Source organism: Chenopodium album, chromosome 5 (genome assembly GCF_948465745.1).
Source record: "Chenopodium album chromosome 5, dcCheAlbu1.1, whole genome shotgun sequence".
NCBI lineage: Eukaryota > Viridiplantae > Streptophyta > Magnoliopsida > Caryophyllales > Amaranthaceae > Chenopodium > Chenopodium album.
In genome coordinates, this window is record NC_137838.1 from 73,724,942 (window position 1) to 73,747,199 (window position 22,258).

The window sequence follows — 22,258 nt, forward strand, 5'->3', positions numbered from 1 at the left end:
CTGAGTAGCCACCATTTTATCAATACTATGACATGGAATACAAAGCTCTACTTAACAGATTTATATAATCATATAACTAATATATAAAGCTAAACTTTTAGCCAGGCGACGAGACAACGACACTTGGCATTCTAATTTTTCTCCAAGTGTCGCGCCACGTAGGATAGAGTTAAACAGAATTCAATTTGTAGGATAAAAAAGTTCGTTAAGAATTCTATTTTCAATCAAATTTGGATATAATTTTAGGATAAAATTGTTAATTTAGAGTTTTATTTTCAATAAAGTACCAATATTTACAAATTAAATTATAATTTTATTCAAAAAATAATTACATTATAACTCTCATAAATTATCATATAATTTTATTTTTTGTATCATAATATTTTTTTTTGAAGCAAAGGAATTAGTTCAAAATGTACCACATCTATTATTTATAATATATTCTAATCAATTAAAATAACAATACTTCAAAATCTAATATAATTTTATTACTGTGTGAAAACCTACCTATCAATCGGCTCGGATCACGAGTCATTTCGAATAGAGTCATCATTTCAAGTTACAGGTCAAGAAATGTTTTCACCAATATTATTATTATTTGTAGTCATTACATGCCTACTATATAGTTTAAATTGTCACAAAATTAAAACACATAATTTCCTAACTAATTTGTATCAATGATATGTTTTAAAATTTGACATATAAATCAAAAATTAATTTTAAAATTTAATAAACAATCCGGGCATCGCACGGGCACAAAACTAGTTTATGTTTAAAGCAACTGCATTGACGCGCCACAGGCTGAGCAAGACCTGACTTTTTATGGTATAGAATTAAGAATTTACCAAGTCAGCATGTTTAAATCATGAGTTTGTGGAGACTTTCATGGGATCTTCACTCTGCATGGGGCGTGTATTAACTATTTTTCGATTTTAAATTTGGAGAAACCTAGTCATGTAAATACAAGATGAAGGAAAATGAGGAAACCCAAATTGATATCCTATATCAACGAGGAGCGTTGATATAGGGGCGGCGTTGTCATTTCACTCATTAAATGAAGGCCAAAATTGGAACAGAAAAGAAAACCCCTTGAAACCCGTTATATGCTTACGGTTTTTGATAGATGTGGGGTCTTTACCTTCTTCCAAACCTTAGATTGTCTTCATCTTTGTCATGAGAGAGAAACAAAAAAGCAAGCTCACATAGTACATGAAAATGGCGAAATCGAAAAGCATGAACAACTTCAATGGAGAAGGAAGCAAACCTTGCCTCTAAGGGTTAACCATGCCCCAATTTCTCTTATTTTTCTAGGGTTTTCGTTTAATTCCACGGCGAAGCCGTCGGAAATTTGTCGCCGGAAAGGTGAAAGAGGGTGAATGAGATAGGGGACAGCAAGTTACTAGGTAATTTCAAGCATTCAAGCATGGAGCCATGACAATTGGTGGTTTTGACTCTTCATTTCTTTCGGATCGGGAGTTGCAAAATTCCAGTTTGTGTACTACTGTTTGGGTAGCCTTGAACACCATACCTAAAATTCAAGGAACCACGTGCATAAATTCAGCTCAGATGAATCGATTTGGAGCAAGATCGACCTGGAATTGCGCCATTGATGTTGTTCTAATGTAACTTCTCTCTGTATTGTGGTTTCTCTCTCTAAAAGGGGTTTTTTTCAAAACGGGCTCATAAAAGGAGATAAAACGGTATCCTAGTCAGCCTTAGTAGTACAAATACTATATTTTACTAAAAGTAAGTCTAATAATTACGGAAATGCCACTATATCAACGAAATTTCGTTGATATAGAATATCAATGGGGTCTGGCTCGAAGGAAAATATGTTGAAGCAAGTATCAATGTTGGTTCTCCTGTCGTTTCTCCTGTAGTTAGTTAAAACCGGAAAGTCAAATCATGCAGAAAAATAACTTCAAAGTAATTAAAAACAGTAAAGAAGATAAAAACGATTTAACAGCTTAACTATACAAGTGAGCTAACCCATGCCAGTCCACGCAGTTAGTCTATTCGTGCTTGTTCAAGCTCTCAGGAATCTTGCTAGGCTGATCGATAGCTTAGCAAAACTTGACACAGATATTGGTATATATAGATCTATCAATTTACAGATCGCAAAGGGCTGTTTTTCCTGTCTCACACAAATTAACATTTAGCTATTAAGCTATCATTTTTAGTAAAGTACAATTCTACTAGGGCAGATGCTTCCTGCTAAGATCTTCCAGTCTCCCATGTTGGCCATGTATTGAAGTTAAGAGTACTGCCAAGTGCCAACCATGAAATTGACTAGTTTGTGCTATAAAATGGCTTCACTGTGATTAACGGAGTATAAAATTGTTATTCATGTTCAGACAAACATGAACTTAAACAACAATTCATAATTCATACTAATACCTCACCTTTCTCAACTCCAACAAACATTATCAGACAACAACAGTACCAGACAACAAATTGTTCACTAAAGTTTCAGCCTAGACAATACCATGATGCTTCCAGGTGCCCTATCACCATCTAGTTTTGACTTCGAATGATTCCATGTAGGTAACCACCAGTCATTCCAAGTGAAAGAAGAGCAACAACTCCAGCAGGAAATACCTTCCTCGTTTTCTGAAAACGATAACCCATTGATCCAAGCAACATTGTAGAGACCCCAAGCCCAAGTGATGAGGCAAAAGCTGGATTATTTGGGAGTTCTGTGTAAACATAGTACAGTAAAGCAGATGATGCTCCACCAGAACCAAGGGACATAAGGCTACCTCTCTTCATATAACCCATAACCCCGCCTACTCCAACTAGGGCAGCATAGCCCAGAGTGAGTTTTTGGGATGTTGACAAGTCCATTATCTTCCTTCGTTAATAATAGAGCAATCTGCAATGACCAATTGGCACAAGTAAATTGATCAGTTCCCCCATGTCAACCTTTGATGATAGGAAAAGGGCTTAAGTTGAGACTTTATTGTGTTGGAACTATTCGGAGAAATTGTGAACATCATAAAAACACTAACTGAAGCATAGATTTTCTGAGGCTATTTATCACATGATTTTATGTCATAATTAGCATATTATGGCAAAGTGCAACTCTAAGCATGATCACAAAATTATTACGTGTATGATCACAAAAGTGAAAGCAACTCTAAGCATGGACAAAGTTTGAAGATAGGGACTGCAGAAGCTCAGCTAAACTCAAAGGCCAACCCAAAAATGAAATTAAAAAAAAAAAAACGGTGTCGAGTAACAGAAACTATCTCCACTCTTTTCACTCTCTATTTTGTTTTATTTTATTTTTTATCAGTCTTCAATCCTCCGTGACACTCTACATAATTCCATATCCTTAACATCATCATCTGAACAACCTCAATGGTTGAGTCTCAGCAAAATAGGCAATATGCCACTACATAAGTCTATATATTTGGAAATTGATCTTCAAATTATGAACCCCCGTAAAAATAGCAGAATAATAACAAAATAATAGAGTATTACTGTATTAGAATAGAATATCATTGTTCAAGGCTCACTTTATTTTATTTTATTTTTAATCTTTTATTTATTTATTTTTTATACGGTAAGATACGGGGTCCCCCACACTATCACAGGAAAGGGAAGATGTAGATCGAACCCCCAACCACTTGGGGGGGAGATGGAGGGACTAAACATCCCTCCATTTCCTATGTCCTCTTAAAGCTCAATTTATATGGAGACTATGTCAATCAAAGTTGTGAAAACCTCAAACATGGAACATGATTTGGATTCCCTCCAATGGTGAGTCTAATCTCAATTGAGCCTTTTATCCTGAGAACCTCTTTGAGACTACCATTTAAGGTAGTAACGTTTTCATTGTATCTGTGAATCAGCCCAGAGACCATAGCACAAAGCCAAAGGGAATTCAGGAAATCAATAATTTGTAAAAGCGGATTGATATTGATTCATATTGGACACGGAGTAATAATGAGAGGGAGGGTAATCAATAAAAAGACGGAAGTTGGTCTACAACTTTAGAGTTGGATATGGATGCTAATTTAAAAGGAGAGTTGTTGTAAATTACTTTTATCTTAAGGATAGGTATATCTTCCCTTCCTGGATCGTGATCCGCATATCACCTCTTAAGAAAGTTCAAATATGCATTAAAAATTGCCACCCATTATCCAAGTAGCTGACTTTGTTTTACACTGATAGGATTAACATAAGAAAGTTGAAAGATATCCATTTTTCCTTTGTCTCTTAGGGCAATTAGAAGATGGAAGCAATGAATAAGGTTAAAAGGAAATATAATAAAGAGAAGGAAACAAAGTAGAGATGCAGGTTGAGGGAGGAGAAAGTGTTGGGAAATTATTACCTTCCAAATGAAGGTAATAGTTCACCACCAACCCCCTCCTCCCCCGCCCCCCCTCTTTCGGTCTTTCCCTCCCCTTGTATCAACCCTGAAATGAGGATAATGATTCCACATCCCTCCTTCCACCTCTAACCACCACTACATCAACCAATGATTCAATTGGGTTATCTTGGACGCCATCACTCTCTAATTTATGCACTCCATTCTAAACAAGACCTTCCTTTGACCTTTCAACATGAAAATTGTCATTGACTCCCAATTTCGAAAATCTCATATTGGCCCTCGCCTACAAGGCTACAAGTCCTACAACTACAAGTACATTGAACATCTATATCATCTAGGTTCAAGTTTCCACACCCAACTCAACTAAAAGTTGGAAATGGTATTAATCTGGGATAAGGGGCTAGGAATATTAGGTTTTTGACAATAAGATCATGATCAAGCTAAAAGTAAATATTTATGTGAGAAATTTTGATCTTTTATTCTTTTGGCCTAACCCATAAGGGAAAGTGTAATTTCCAAACACCAAATCCCCAAGATTTAGTACCCTCAATGATAATTAATTACAGATATCTTACAATTCCACTATAATTAGAACTAAATTAACCCCAATCCAAAATTTAGGGGAAATTTAATTTCAAATTTGCAAGGCCATAATTTTAGTGCCACGACTTTTTCAGAAAGCATACAACAATAAATTCTAGTCTAGCAAGTAGCAACTAATTGCTTGACGATAAACAAAGATTAAACAAAACGATTCAAACCCAGAAATCCAAATGTTTCAATATTCTGGGATCATTAAAGATATTAAGCAAATTTAATGCAAATTAATTGAAATAAATGACAAAAACCCAGTTCACCAAATCAGAAAAGGTTAAATTAAATAAGGGAAATCTAAATATCAAATATCGGAAAAAATAGATGGGAGAAATACTTACTTGTTGAAATGGCGTTTGGTAGAGTTGCTGTATTAGTCTGTTTAGTGAAAGTGACGAAGGAAATATTCAAGTTTGCACCTTTTTTTTTTTTTGGAGGAGATTCTAGTTTCTTGCATTTGCAAATCAAAGTGGCAATTTGGTAATTAATTATAATCCCAAAACTATAGCTGAACTATATAATTTTTTTTTTTCCAATATTAATTCTAAATAGTTTTCATCTTAAAGCACGTGATAATATCTTAATTTACTCCGTATATAGTGTTATACTCTTTCATATCTCATCTGCATATCTCATCTACAATTAGGGATGTGGAATTTTGAACAAGCATAATCTAAACTAAGAGTTTGCAACAAAAAAATAAAAAATAAAATAAATCTAAAATAAGAGTAAACTTAATTCGATGATTAGGGAGTCCAGTGTGCAGTATCCACACAATTGCTGTAATTATGATATAAGAGTGTTAAACAAACAATTTGTTACTATATAAATTAAGAAATTATCACGTGCTTTTAGGATGAAACAGAAAATTATCACGTACTTTTAGATATTATCACGTGCTTAATTTACCTAACAACAATCATAAAGAGCTAATATGTGGAGGAAGAAACAGAAAATATCATCAGAAAAACTAAGTTATGCCTAATATCTCACGACTCACAAGACGTAGCAATATATGGAAAATAAAACCGTTGAAGTTGAAAATTTAATGCCCCACACAAGCTACCAAAGTTTGAGGTAAATTAGATTTTTTTTTTTTAAAAAAAAACACAAATTTGAGATTCAATCCGATGTAATTTTTAAGACTGCTCACAGTTTCTCTCTTTCTCTCACTATTTTGCTTCCTCTTTCTCACTATATTGTCAACAAATGAGCCACTAGAGGACTTTAGTTGCCCATACAAATCCACAACAAAAGACACATCAAATGTAAGTAATGTTAGCATTCTACAGAACTACTAGGTGCCTAATGTTCGAATTGTTTTTAAGGACGACTGTATTCCTAAACAGGACTGTCCTTCGGTGGTTTCTGATTTGTTACTGGTGCTTGGGATGCGTCTCTGGTTAGGCAACTTTTCCCTAATTCTGTAGCTTCGGCAATTCTTGGTTTGGAACGTTCGTTACAGAAGATTGACAACTTTGTTTACTGAAAATATACCCGAGATGGATCCTTCTCTACCAAATTTGCCTACACCAATTTACTTTCTTAGTTTCTTCCCCCGCCTTGCACTTCAATTTTGCCTTCATGGTGGAAAAGGTTTTGGGGTTTACCTGTGCTTCCAAAATGGAAAATGCTAGCTTGGAAAGTATTACATAATGCTCTTCCTACGGCGGAGTTATTGGTGCATAAGGGCATTCCCATTGATTCGGTTTGTGTGTTGTGTCATGTTTCCTTTGAGTTGGTGGAACACTTATTTCGGGATTGTTCTTTCTCCCGTCGTATGTGGGATTCTATTCCTTGGGATTCGCCTCCCATGCCTGACGTTCTTCTTCCTTTTCATGACTGGTTCTCGGGTTTTATTTCCAATTATGCTAAAGCCAAGAATTGGTCTGCGTTAGATCGCTTCTTCGGGATCTGTTGGGCTATCTGGCTAACCCGGAATAAAGTGAGGTTTCGATCGGTAGTCTATTCTCCTAGGTCTGTTTTGGAGCTTGCCTCTGATTGGTGTGACAGAAGTAGAAAGGCCAGTGAATTATCAGATTGTTCTGATGGTATTCCCCCTGGGTTCTCTTGCCCTTCCGTGGGTCAAGTTTTCGAGGTAGTCTTCAAGCGACCTGTGATATTGTTATGTTTTTTTATGGTGCCTGGGATCGAGAGAATCATAGTGCATGTCAGGATGGTGTTTTTGGGATCCCTATTGTACCCAGTAATTTGTAGGGGGTGGTGCCCGAGCTTGTATGGCCCCTATAAAATTTTAGAATAAATAATATACTTGTTATACATTTAGTTGTACTTAACTAGATATATTGATGGTTAATGAAATATATTATGAAGCTTGTCTTAATAAAACTAGGCATATATGCAAGGAGAACATAGGAAGTGTTTGTATATCATCATCAAAATTGATATGTATATTGTTATTTTGATAATTGTGATATGAAGGAATGTAGGATATCTCATAGAAAATTTTCTAACAAATATATACTTACCTCCGTTTTTTTATTAATTGACACATATTCTTTTTTAGAAAGTTTTTTCTTTTAATTAACACATTTCCTTTTTTGGTAAGTTGATTCAATGATTTTTTTTTCTTACAATTAAAGTGTTAGTCGGCCCTATAGCTTTAAAATCCTGGCTTCTTCGCCCCTGCTCATATGTTACCTATGGATATGAACTCCAAGAATGAAATTCATGGAAATGATCTCTCTTTTGGTTTCAAATAAAATTACTTAGTGGGACCCCCCTAATAACAAGATCATAAGATGACCACAAACCCTTGTGATTTATAGGGTTACTGAATAGAATTATTAATTTCTCTCAACTGAAAACTGAAATTATTAAAAAGTAAAAAGTTATGCTATTAAGGAGTTAACACAATTCAATAGAAATTTATTGGGCTAGGGTTTCAAAGGTGGGGAGGGGTAGTTGAGGGCTTTTGCGGCGGGAGAAGAGTTTTTTTAGGGGGTTTTTTGGGGAAGGGGGGTTACAAGATGGAGTTAATGGTGGTTTAGGGGTGGCGCAGTGGGTAGAGGGAGTGCCGGCATCGGTGCAAGAGATGGGGGGTTCAGGCACGGTGGGAGGGGAGGGGAGGGGCGGGGGCAGAGGGCGGGGAAGGTGGCTGGTGGTGGTGGGTTTTGTTTATTTTTAAATTAATTTATTTTATTTAGTTAGTTAAGGAGTTAACCACACAATTAGGTCCCAATTTCTCACTTTTTTCACCGTTTTGGTACTCTAATTTTTATAATTTTTCACCGTTTGGGTACTGAATCCCAAAAGTTGGCCAAACTAATTAAATACAAGTTAAAAAGATAGTCCCTCGGGGTAAAAATAGAGGGCCTTGGATTAAATTAATTGATGTATAACTCAGCATAAATTTCTAGCAATTATTTTTTTTTTTTTTTGTTTATTTTTTTGTTTATTTTTTTTTAAGAGAAGAAACAAACAGCAGCATTTTATTCAACACTCACAAATTACAGAGTATCAATCTCCGCCCCAAAAAGACTTGTTCAATTTCATTACATGGTTCAAGCTTAGCACTAAGATGAGTTACTGCATTCCCATTTCTTCTAATATGGGCACAAGAAAAAGACTCAAAGCTTTTGCCTTCATTCTGGATGTCGTCAATAACTAAATCAAGGGGAGACCTCCCTTCACGGATGTGTTAAACAATTTAACCACAGCAACCGAGTCACATTCAAGCTCCACACATCGGTATCCAAAGAGATGTTGACCTTGCAGCCATTGCTTCTACTGTCTTTACCGAATCAATCCCAGCTTCTCTGCGAATAGCTACAGCACACAGCTTCCCTTCATCATACCTCAAAACAGCACCAAGTCCCACCTTATTATTAGCCAACATTGTCGCATCAGAGTTCACCCCAATCGCCAGCTACTCCTCGAGGCTGCCCCTGTCTAAACCCACCTCCACTAGTAGACTCCCTGTACTTCTTATAGTCCTCCACCAATCTCACAAATCCCATACCCCCACTCCACACAATTACTCCAAGGATTATCGAACACAACAGAGTTTCTAAAGGCCCAAGCAGCCCACGCTAATACAGCAAAAGTAATAAATTCATCAATATTGACCTTCGTTTTCATCCATAGCAAAAATGATAAATTCATCAATTGAAAATTGTGGACGACAATTCTTTTGCAGCAGTTCAACTTCCCCTCCCCTGTTCCTCTTTTTTTCTTCTTTTAGAATGTGTCAGTGAAGGTTGAACATCAATACTTAAAAATTCATGATTAATTCCAGATTTCCATCTAATAATGCTATAAATAACCTAATTTTAACAGAAATTTAAACCTGTCATGACCGAGTACTCATGACATGAACAAAGGTTATAATATCATTCAATGACAGAAATCCAAACTCGGATACACTTTAGACGGTCTATGAAACGGTGCATCCACACATACACATTCACATAGCAGGGTTAAAACCATTCAAATTAGCCTGAAATGGCATTCTTGAAGTGCAAGAGCAAAGTGGCAAGAATATGTAAAATAGAAATAAGAGTTTGCTCCGGACTCTGGAATGATAATTTTAGCCATATGACAAATTATACTATTGGAGAACACAGCTGAAAATTCTTCTAGTTGTCACTAATACTTCTGTCTACATGAAAAGTAATTAAAGGCAGGACCAACATGGTAAATCATACCAAAAACACACAGCCTAATTTGATCTAGCTGCAAGAAATATTCTATATATCGGTAAAAAGAGAGAAATAGGAAGTTCTAGTTTCATAAATGTACAAAATGTGCAAGAGGAAAGATAAGCCCTTGACACCAGCACTTGACAGTAAGCTTGGCAGCGCTGTCCAAGCTGCCATCTTTCCCTTGTGGTTGATTTTCAAAGGCTTCTTGCAACCTTCTCAAATAAATCACGAGGCCAATTTCGATGCAGGTTGTTAGCAAGAAAATTTGCAACCTGTGAAAGTAAAAACTCACATCAGACAAGCAAGTTCATCAAACTTTCAATGAATGAGCACTTACTACTTCTCACTAGCGTGTGTCAAAATTATTTATGAAAATTAAAAATAAATTAAAAAAAAAAAAAAAAAAAAAAAAAAGCACAAAGACAGACACGAAACTAGTAAAGAGGAGTGTGATGATCTGTATAAGACCAATCAAGATAATCAGAAAATTCAGGAATATTAGAGCATTTTGTCCATCAAGAAAGCCAATCACCCACTTCTCTATTACCGCACATCCATATGATCAGAATTAGCTAATTTGCAACTAAACAAGCTAAAGCATGAAGTTTGATAATAACTGAATGTGACATTTGCATGTGATGACACAACCAATAGCTGAATGTTTATGCTCAGGGAAGAAACCAGGCTGCCTGTAATTACCTTTGTTCTTAAAGCACGAAGAGATCCATCAGTATCTGTCACATTGTCCAGACAGCTTAAGGCAACTCTTAGAAGGTCAGGGACACAAGCCTGGACATAAGGGGATAAATTCTGGAATGAATCCATGCTTAACCCTGGTGCACGTGGATCCAGTGGAAGGAATGGAAGTTTCGCAATCTCTCGTAATGCATCCAAATGGCGGCCCTGTCGTGCATGCTCGTGAATTGACAATGTCGCCTCAAGCTGTCTCAAGACAGTTTCTTGTTCTATAACATGCTCTCTATCTTTTACGCTGCACGGAAATTTCAAGTTAGCCTCCAGGAAAGAAATTATGAATGCATCCCAGCTACATGTTAGCACAATATTAACCATTATGGCTCTTACAAAATCTACAAGTGCAAACAGTGTAGACAATAACAAGAAAGGAGGAAACAGCAAGTTGATGAAGAGACTATCAAGACTCAGGCCAAATGATAATTTAGTAAAATAACACTCATACCAATTTTTTTTGTAAGTAAACTGATCATGTAATTCCTATTTAACAGTAAAATGATTGCATTTAGTTAAAGAGGGAGGACCAGCAACAAATTCACCTATAAGCTAAAAACAGCAGAATTAGATTTTTTTTTTTCATATATAAATGACAAGTTGCTCCCAGGTAACTTTAAAGTCTTTTTCACCCAGGCTAATTGCCTAATTCTGCTGGCATTCTATTTAAAAAGAATAAAGTGCACAGTATTGATTAATATGTGTAAAAGGCAGAAATCAGCAAGCTCCCAAGATAACAACTAAGCAACAGAACCACAAATAAAACAGTAAATATGAGATTCAAAGATAAAAATCTAATATTATATTCCTGCACAAGTTTATCCAGCATTTGCCATAACATTTCCCTTTCTGGAGCATCAGCTTAGAGAAGCTACACTGAAATAAGAATGCAGCTGAATGGAATATTAAGTATATGCGATCGTGATACATACCTGATCTCAGGATAATATTTGCACATCTCTAATATCTCATTGCCAGAATGGATGAGCGCGGCCGTCCGACTATCACCATCGAGTTTGCCACGTGATAGTGAGCATATTGCTTCAGATAAGCACTTATTAATTGTATCTAAAGCCATTCCAAATGCACCAACTCTCTTCTGAATTTCTACAGACTGATTCAATATGAAAAGAACATTAAGAAAATTGACGATGATCGAATACATGATCATAAGCAAGGAAACACAAGGTACAATAAAATATCCTTTTCATCCCAAAAAGCGGCAAAATAGTATTAGCTCATAATAATAAGCATCTAACATGACTTCACTAAAAGACCTATAAAATTTGCATCATATTTACCCTCCTGGGCTAGTCCCTGTCAACCAATCTAAGCATGGACATAATGAGAAACTATAGCAGTTTTCTTTTTCTTTTTTATTTTTTAAAATAAGAAACCATAGCATTTTAACATTAGGAAGGTATCCATTTTTCAGAATAATAAAGTAACATGTGGCTAATATATCCAGAGAGCAGTATTAATTAGCTAGCAAGCACCAAGGAATCACAGCGCTAGATTATTACTTTGTCAAACAAACCAGCTTCCTGACACTGTCGAGCTGCTTCAAGCAGAAATTGTTGTCTTGAACCAGCATCAGTAAAAAACCGTCTCAGTTCGGCTTCTTCTCCAGCACCCCTAGGTCCAAGTAGGAGATAGATTCCATTATCACGTAACAACAACTCTGTAAGGAGCTGATTCAACATTAAGCTTCTCTGCCTTTGCTGATCTAAACTACCTCTTCCTACCCATGACAATTGACCACCCCCAACTGCAGCAGCTGCTTGTGCATAATATTCGAGTGCCATAGAAAGATTTCCAATTCTTAAGTATGCAGACCCATACTGCCTAATCATGCTAGATACTTCAGCAAACGCATCCATCAATCCTAGCTTCTGTCCTGCAGCAGCACTTTCTGAAAAAACCCCGTGATCTGCAAATGTAATTGCTATGTGGACTGCATCAATGTTAAACCCTTCACCCATTTCTTTTGACAAGTAGATGACAGCTGGTAACAACTGAATGCTCAATAGCAAAACATATGGGTACATGAGAGGGTCCTTCCCACTCTTAGTGTAGTATGATGGCTCAAACTTGTTAAGGTATGTTTGTAAATCCTCTAAGGTGTAAGGCACAGACCCCTCATTCAGTGCAGAGGATGAGGCTCCATGTGAATTCTCTCGTATGGCACACAACTGGAACCATAGAAAGTCCTCTATGGTGTTGAATAGATTTGGTAGCTCTCTAAGAAGGCGGTCAATCTGCCTGCGAGATCCAGAAATCATAGCATAAAGTAATAGTTTCTTTCTGTCATACACCGCTCGAGCCCCGCGATCACCCATTCTAAACATTTTCTCGCATTCTTCAGAAGCTGCAGCAGCAGTATTTGCAGATACCACACCTCCAGTAGATATCCATTCTGAAAGCTACCACAGTAGAAAGTTATGAAATATCATCTTATACCTTAAAGATGCAGGGAATGAACAACTAATACCTGAGGAGCAAATTGAAGAGAGCCACGAGACGACTGAGCTACACTCTTTGCTTCATCGTAATATCCACTTCTTAAACAGAAATATATCTGAAACAATAGTACGAAAAGATTCAGTACTTTAGACAAATAAAAGCTGGTAAATTATTCAGGTCCTTTATAGCTTCACACAGATGAAACAGGTAAATTAAATGTGAAACAACCAAGTTCAGAAACAATTTCAGAACTCAATCCTGATTTAACAAGAACTAACTCATTACTATCAGGTTTCAAATAATATGATGATCGTGAAAGATAAACTAGGAAAATGTAGGGATATCAATTCTGAGACAATGTTCTGACCTCCTTGTCATTTCACCAATGTATAGCAACTGTTTGCAGAAAAACAAAACAGGAAGGGTATACTAGATAGGATAGAAAAGAAAATAGTAATATAACAGATACTATAGGACCTGTTGCCAAGTTGTATCCAAAGGAGGTTGCCTCCTGGCATCAGCTGCATCAAAGTCTAGAACCCCGTGATCTCGTAAACGGATCTGTAAAAAGCATGACATTGATGATTATAAAGTCCTAATATACACAAAGTGTAATTCATGATTCAATTAACTGATAAATAATAACTCCAACTAACCCGAAGAAATGCATGAATTCTTTGTAGATTACCGACAGAGCCCCCAAGTGCAGCCTGATTACAAGAGCCGAATATGTTTATGCAACAAAAACCATGTCAGATTGTCAGGTATAAGATGCAAGCATACATATGCATTATCGTTTAAGGCTGGACAATTATTGTATTGACAAAGTATGAGATCTATTGGCAGAAACTACTACACGCCAAAAAGTACCAACAACAGACCAGATTGCACAAGCACTAGTTTTGAGAAACACTTGCTCAGAAAAAAAAAACTGGTGGTTACTAACCTGTACAGGATGATTTTGTATTGTTTCAATGACATGCTTCGAATGTCCCCACTCCAAATGCCGCCTGGCACCATTCACCAACATCATTTTCCTTGAAATATTCTGCTGACTATTTATATCCTCACCCACCAATGTCTACAAAGAACCAATACATTAACATTAAATCAAGGAAAAATTATAAATACCAATATCTTGTTTAGTCATCAAGATGAATCATATAATCTCACAACCAACCTGCACAAGGTGCCATATCTTCTGCATGCCAACAGACTTTCCCCCAGATGCCTCAAGAGCCAAACTTTCAAAAGCAATCTTAAATGCTGAAGCAGGCTTCAGAAAAAGAAAAGAAAAAATAACAAGAAAAGACTAGTCAGAAAAATACTGATTATAAAGCACAAACTTGGAAAAGACAAGGATGAGAAGAAATCTTTCAGTAAGAGGCATTTGAAAATTGAAACCAACACACTAAAAACCTTCTTGATAATGAACAACATCAAAACAAATCCAGAATTTTAATAAATTAGTATGAACTAGTAAACAGGTAAAAAATACCTTAAGTTTAAGACATCAAACCACCCTATTTCAATCGAGTAACACTGACTCATTATTTGAGTTGAAAATTTTCAACACTAACGTGCAGTTTTTAACTTTTTGTATCTAGTTCGAGTAGTCTTGTCATATGAAGTCAGTTGATTTGCAATGATCCATATTTAACAATCTCAAATCAAACTTTGAGCAAGTCGATTCTAAATTGTTTGTGATTCGCTTTGATCATGTCACCACAATGAAATTTGAAGCTGTTCGACTTTCTAACTTCACTAATTTGCATATCTCTCATTAATGCTGATTAGACATATAATATTCATGCTCAGTCCAATATCATTTTCTAGGGATAGAGGTTGGTTTTTATTTCTTTTATTATTTTTTTTTTTCTCTTCTCAAAAAAATATTTTGCTTATAGCATGGAGCTTTATGAGGAAAGCAAATAATAATATCCAATACATTTCTTGAGTTTGACATCCCAACAAAAATCCTGCCTTCACAACAGTAGCTGGGCAATCATGCATTATGCCATCATCACAAGAGCTAAACAGGAAAATTCATAATGTAATAAAAAAAAAAATTACATACACACCCGCAGCACGCACACATGCACACAGGTAAAATTATAAAGGAAACAGCAAACTATGAACAAATTTATAAATCCACAGCAAGGAAACAGCAAACTATGAACAATTTATAAATCCACAGCCTTACTTTAAATGACAAAGCACGCTCCCTTGCACTATTGAGGCTCCTCACAACCTCAGCATAAACTGAAGCCTTCTTCTCCTCAGTGGGCCTATTAGTTTGAGGGACGATCTCCATACTGGAGGATCCACTCAAGGCTTGAGGTGTAGAAGACATTGATACTATTTGACCAGAACGAGTAATTGCATTAGTTGCTTCACCAGTATTAGAACGAGGCAATGTTGAAATACGGCTCAAAACTTGAAGATAATCCCTTTTTTCCTTTTGCCAATCGTACTGCAGAAAATCAAACATGCAAAGTTTACTGTTAGAATTCCAGTAATTAATAACTTCTTCCTCTGCAGAACAATCACTCTTTATTAAAATAAAATAAGAAAATAAATATAAATAAATAAATAAACAGGAAGCATAGGAAGAATAATCATATAAACAAAAATTCTGAAGTCAAGAAAGTCATAATGTATATGAGAATGGTTTCTGACTTTTAAGAAATCAAAAGACTTGCAAACCCAGGTTAAGAGACACTCTAAATCTAAACAATAAGAGTTATAACACTAACCCACGAGGTTTGTGCATGAGTCATTTGCACTCCTTTTACGTAATAATCTCAAACAATCCTTCTCACTTGAGAGAACACCTTGAAATGGACAACTACTAAAGATCAAATCCTTCACTGATTGCAATAAAGGGTCAAAATACAAGCCAGATTAGGCTATGACATTGATGAATTAGGAGTCTTTCAAAACAGGGCTAGGTTATGCTTGACAGTGTAAAGAAGGCAGGGGTTACAAAACTCATAACAATTAAAAACAGGACAATGGTTTAACCAATTATTAATCCAAATGATGATTCCTACATTGAAAATGAATAGAACAAATGTCAATAGAAATCAAATCCCACTCTGCTCATATAATACATTCTCTATCCTACTCCATTGTGGAAGATAGCGCATGGTAATAGAATACTCTTTGCACAAGTTTTCTAAAGCAATGACTACGCAATGAAAAAGGAAAAAAAAAAAAAAAAAAAAGAATAATCTTTGCACCTGCCTCTGTACCACTATCTCACTGCAAAGATATTCCATCTTTAAGGATGTAAAGGAATTGCAACAGATAGAAAGAGCAAGGAAAAATTAAAACAAAAGGGTCCTACACATAACTATGTGAAAAGTATATACATCTGAAGATGAAAAAGTGATTTTCTTAACCACCAAAGTGAATCTTGTTCCTCAAAAACTGAAGACTTGTCACCAATCTAGCCATTAAATCAACTCCCTCAAGATCAGAATTGTAACTCTCGTACAGTCATACTCCTAAATGAATGACTATCAAATATATTACGAACAAAAAGATCTACACATCACAAAAAAGATGCAACACATATGCAGCATCAAACTTCAGAAAGGAGAAATTATAACCATAGTTGTGTGGGCCAGGTGATCGTGGGCAGAAATAACAACAAAGACAGTAAGTTCTTTTTTTTTTTTTTTAATAATATTGAGTAATCATATACTTTAATTCAAACAAAAATTAGCATGCAAATGATATTATCATACTAACAATAATAATTTTCACTAGAAAAACATCACAATAACCAATGCTAATAGCAGGACGTAATACAAGAGAGTAGGGCAAAATGTATGAGCACTTGAGCAAAACCAGATCAACCTGCTTGGCACACTAACCTCCAAAACTTTCATCATATAGTCATCAAAATTTCTCAGATTATCCTTCTGAGCTTCCTGGATGGATGAGACCATTGCCATCTCATGTACCTGCAAGGAGAATTTAAGGAACTAAATGATACAGCCAACAAATCATGCTAAGAAGTATACAGCAATGCACAAAGGTTAGACATAAACCTATAAACGTAAATTTATTAACACAAAATGACTGTAGACAAAAATTCATGTTTATATTGAAATGCTAACAAGTAACAACCAAACAATAAATAAAGAGTATAACAGAACATAAACCTAATCCTGGAGTTTTCTTTAGAAAATGTTCAAACTTTCATTGTAAACCACAAAACAGGAAAGGAAAGTACCTGTTGGAGATACTCTTCGACACTAGTTGCTTCAGCTGGGAAAACATCCTCATAGGTGGTCTTCAAGATAAAGAAAGTAAACTGAGTCAAAATCATTCTACACAACAAGAAAGAATTTTAAAAAAGAGAAGAGGGGGGGGGGGGTATTGCAAGAGGACAAAGTGAAACTTCCACATTCTTTAGACAAGTACAGCAACAGTTTCATAATAGTGTAAAGAGCATTATATACATCAACTAAAAAGGGGGTGAACAGCAAAGATTAGTTCCCATACACCGAAAACAATTCAATAGCATTTACCTTCAGTTCAAAAGACTTTAAATCCCTAGCAAGTTGCTCTGCATTGATCCCCTCACGAGCTAACAACCTATCGACAGGCAGCAAATTAAGCCCACGGCAATAGCCGATAAGCAATTAAGCATACAAGGAAAGTGTAAAAAGGGGGTAATTAAGAAAAACCATGATATCATTTTCTCAGTTTAGGAGTTCAACAGAGGAGGAAGCATTAAATAAAGGTTGATGCAGCAATATTCAATGAAGGGCGTGTAGGCCTTGGAGTGTTCATCAGATCAGAGATAGGGAAGTTGCTAGCTGTTGGTGTCAAGAAGTATAGTGCAGTGTGGACAGTGGAGTGCCGATATGGCTGAAGTGCTAGCAGCAAACTTTGGGCTGATAGTAGCACAGAGGCTGGGGTATACTAACATCGTGCTAAAAAGTGATGTTCTGAGATTCTGAGCACTCTTTCCCCACAGCATTATTACCTTGGAGGAGTTTGTTAACTAATTTACAAAAGCTCCCCCCTCCCGGTTCTCCCAAAAAATAAAAAATTTAAAAACAAAAACTTTTACTCAAGATCAATTTTGTTTTGCAACTCATATGAAATCTAATATCTGGTAGAGCTAAAGATCAGATTGCTTGTTCATAGACCTGCTATCTTCATTACAGAATTATAATATAATCATTTTATTAACTGCAAAATTGACCCTCCTTAGACTCCTTATCCCTCCTAGTATTCCCAAAAATGGCACCAAAACTATCTTCTCATCCCCCTTTTTAACCCTTATTCTATCATTACCCCTCCCTCTCTCCAAATCAAGCATACAACAAAGAGGGAAATTTTTGGCACGTATGAGTAAATAAGTCCCAGGGAAATCCCAATAAATTATATACCCTTCTAAGTTCTAACCAGCCAATGATAGCAGCTATCTAACCCAACATCTAAATTCAGTAGAGAAAGGTGGAATTCGAAGACAGATACTATCTTTCCTAGAATTAATCGCTTTGCTCATGGAATAAACCCCCGTGTTTTGCTGTCAATTAATCACCTCAAACCAAACCAATTGCCTTTCCTCTATCCCCACAACCCGCTTTCCCCAAACCACTAACCCAATTACAGAAATTTGTGGACATTATATCATAGCATATGGTTGAATTAATTATAATTAACATAATATATAGATATCTACAAATTAAAAATCAAAATGCAAATGAAAAACAAGAAGCAAAATGCAGTTCAATCACAAAAAACATAAAATAAATAAGAAATGTAAAAAAAGGGGGAAACCTGGTGGCAGCAATAGACTGAGAAGGAGCTTCATTTCTTAGGGTTTTAGCCTTAAGCTTCTTCGACAAGGCTTCCAATTGATCCAAATTCCTCTAAAATCAATCCAAACATAAATTAAACTTTACATTTCAATCATCAATTTAACCTAATTCAAAAATGCCGAAATACTTGAAACAACAACAATGAAATTGAAGAGAGAGAAAAAACCTGAAGAGGAGGAAACTGTGCGGAAGGAGCAGCTTGTTCGAGAAGCTTAGTGGAGGAATGAAGAAGGTCGGTCCAACCGCTCATGTCTGCTTCGTTCGCCATTGATTTCTCTCTCCTCGAACTTGGGTTTGAGCAGTAGAGTACAAGGAAGTAGTAGTGTGAGCAGAGATAGAGCCCTAGTAGGAGGAAGGGGAGTAGTAGTTTGTTCGAGGTTTATGTAATTCGGGGTTTTCAAATTTGGTACTCCGTAAAAGAAGCGCTTATGATGTTAAATTCGAATTAAGCTACACTCGGTAGGGAGGAGGTGGAGGATCACGTTTTTCGATTCTCTAAAATAATAATTGGAAAATAATTGAAATAACATAAGCCGAATTTGGATTTGTCCAAAGAGTAAATTAGTGGAACATCAAAAGAAATGTTTATTTGAGGGTATAAATGCCGATTGACGTATTTAGGTATGAATAATTTCGTAATTTCAACTATGAAAAAAGTTAACACTGTTATTTTCATGAACAACAACGTTAATGGGAAAAATTCAGAAGCTAACCATAGACAATGTTAATGGGAAAATTTCAGAAGCAACCCATAGAGAATGTTAATGGAAACAATACAGCAAAGAGATTATAACTATATCACAGTCTCAATGGAGGACATGGTTGCCATAACCCCAACCTTTTGGGGTTGACTGTGCCCTTAATCTCACTTTTTCATAGGATTTTCGTGTAATACCCCGTATTTTTTAGCCGTTTACTAATTATTAATTATGGATTTTTTGAAATATTTTATTATACAAAAAAAAATATCTATTTAAGTCCATATATGATTTTACAAAGATATAATTTTATTACGCTTTATAATTATATGAGTCAACTCAAAGTTGTCGGAATTTCAACCTCCAGTATTTTGCTTCCTAGTCAAACTAACAAGTACCAAATTATTCCTCCTTCCGTAATCAAAATCAACCCTTATATTAATACTACTCATATTCACAACATTTATTAGGCCGACTGTATTTATTGGGTCAGCAGCATTTATTGGGCCAGTTGCATTTATTAGGCCAACAACATTTATTAGGTTGGCTGCATTTATGAAATCGATTGGAATAGTGCCTGAGTTGGGGCAATAAATAGCCATGGAACATGAGCTATTTTCATCACATCTCCTACTTCTCTTATTACTTTACTTCTCCTTTCTCCTTCCTCCCCCATACTCACCTCCTTTTAGCTTTCATTTGTGGTCTTAAGCTCCTCACAAGCACCTCCTCGCTGCCACCATACCGCCGCCATTCGACCACCACCTTGTTGCCATCTCCTTCCTTATGTTGCTCACCGTAAGTAAGCCATATATTTCTCATTTTAATACTATTACTAAGTACTACTAATACTACTACTTCTTCTTCTTCTTCTTCTTCTTATTATTATTATTATTATTATTGTTGTTGTTGTTAGTATTGTAGTTGTTACTGTTGATATTTTTGCTACTACTACTACCTAAGTACTAGACTACTACCTTATTATTATTATTATTATTATTATTATTATTATTATTAAAGATAATTTCATGAATACAAGTGTTTATTTTATAAAAGGGTTAGATAATAAATTGTTCATGCACAACTAGTCAAAGTCGATAGTTTAAGTCCTTGTGTCTGTGGGTTGAAAAGTATTAGATTAGGATTATTGGTTTGTTATAGGAGGAATTTCGGGCTCAAAATTAGGAGTCCCGTACTTGTGTGTAAGGATCAAAGTATGTACACGTGGCTAGATCTTTTAAAGTGACTTTTATATGCAACGTGATTTACATGTTTAATGATTTCGGACCATGTTTAAATGTTTGTAAAATATATTTCGGTGAAACATATTTTAAGTGTTTGATCTCGAATGTTTAAATATTTCATATGGTTGATTATAAACTTGTACTGATATTCAAGATGTTTTAAAAGGGAAGTTTTATTGTTTAAATTATCCCGAGTATGGGATATTGGAAAGTTTATTTAACATGATTTACTCCTTTGATCTTTTGATTTTTAACTCCCACTATGCGGAGTAAGTTGAAGACTATGGACTTTGTATGACCTAGTCTTTCCCCTTGATAGCACTATGTAAAGGAGTTACTAGATTGGGGGGTGTGCACACTTAGATGGGAAAAACGATTTATGAAAATATAGACTGATCCATCCTATTCGGAATTATCTTTGGAAAGTTGGTTATTTCGGAAATTGGTTCTTTTGACAAGTTTTCATACATGAATTTCTATTCAGGATTGGTTTGGATGAATTATGATTTATTAAAGTTAAATCTCTTCGAAAGCATGTTTAATTAATTAAATTAATTGTACATGTCTAGCATTTGTATGTACTTAGCATTTTGGCTAATACGTATTTGTTTTGTTTTGGCTTGGCCCTACTTATCATTTTGATAAGTAGATAGGTGATGGCGATCAGACAACGTGAACTATATGCGGCATTGGGAATGATGGGCGGTGACCACCTAGTTTAATTTAGTAAACATAGTATTAGTGGTGTAGCTACTTTGAAAGTGTATCAAACTATTATTATTATTACTATTATTAATAATAAAAGATAAGTACTGTTTTCCGCTGCAAAAGTCTGTTAAGCCTTACGTAATCACGTGGCGGTAATACTTCCATGTTACTCCCTAAAGTTGGTTTAGCATTGTTAAATATTAGAGAGTAATTTGGGGGTGTTACATTTTGTATAATATTTAGCGTTGTAGTTAGTGTCGTTGGTGGAAGATGGAGTAAAAAAATGGTGTTGTTGAAAGTTAGAGACGGTTAATATGGTGTCGAAAATAGTGGTGTTGGTGAAAGTGAGTGAATGCAATGGATTTAAAAGAAAACTAAAGCACTTAATTGAGGGGAAAAAAAATTACTTAAATTGCACCATTTTTAACACTAGATAATTAAATAGACCTGGTTTAACAATAAGATTCATTGAGGTGCCATCACATGGCATTAGGGAGTGACTTGTGGATTAGGAGTAGGTCGCAGACTCGCAGTGGTTAATAATTGCGATATATAAATTTCATTTTCTCCATAAGAGTCCCAGATGTCTATTGGTACCAAATCTACCAGTCAAAGCTTAATGAGAAAATCTATTGAATTATACAAGTTTATGAACAAATATCAGATGTACATATCTAGTCATTAATATATTGAATTGAATTATATGTGTGAAAATTATAAAATTTATATTAAGATGAATCACACTTGAACTCCCCCCCCCCCATTAAATATATATACCCTCTTTGTTTTTAAAATTATACTTGAAAGTTGCAACACACCTTAAGGGTTTTCAACGTAAGAAAACCTCTCTCTCACATGGAAAAAAAAAGTTGATAAAATGAATTGTCAATATTTTTATATGTTTGTTGTACCATTTTTTCATCTCTTTATTCATTGTCCTTTATCTTTGATCTTCCGC

General features: G+C 35.4%; 2 protein-coding genes across 2 annotated transcripts; both read right to left on the reverse strand.

The window, feature by feature from the left end:
- Positions 1-2,514: 2,514 nt before the first annotated feature.
- LOC145633140 (protein FATTY ACID EXPORT 7-like) lies at positions 2,515-2,844 on the reverse strand. Its single transcript, XM_081685422.1, has one exon. The coding sequence runs from the start codon at positions 2,842-2,844 to the stop codon at positions 2,515-2,517; it is 330 nt and encodes a 109-aa protein (XP_081541548.1).
- A 6,536-nt stretch (positions 2,845-9,380) lies between these two features.
- On the reverse strand, positions 9,381-18,979 carry LOC145631032 (nuclear pore complex protein NUP93A-like). Its single transcript, XM_081683138.1, has 15 exons — positions 18,817-18,979; positions 18,610-18,701; positions 17,346-17,412; positions 17,048-17,107; positions 16,686-16,775; positions 15,008-15,277; positions 13,985-14,080; positions 13,751-13,885; positions 13,461-13,514; positions 13,282-13,365; positions 12,833-12,919; positions 11,865-12,764; positions 11,274-11,455; positions 10,294-10,585; positions 9,381-9,866 (listed from the first exon to the last, which is right to left on the reverse strand). Exons 1-15 carry the CDS (start codon positions 18,916-18,918, stop codon positions 9,789-9,791), a joined length of 2,589 nt encoding a protein of 862 aa, XP_081539264.1. The 5' UTR covers positions 18,919-18,979; the 3' UTR covers positions 9,381-9,788.
- Positions 18,980-22,258: the final 3,279 nt, after the last annotated feature.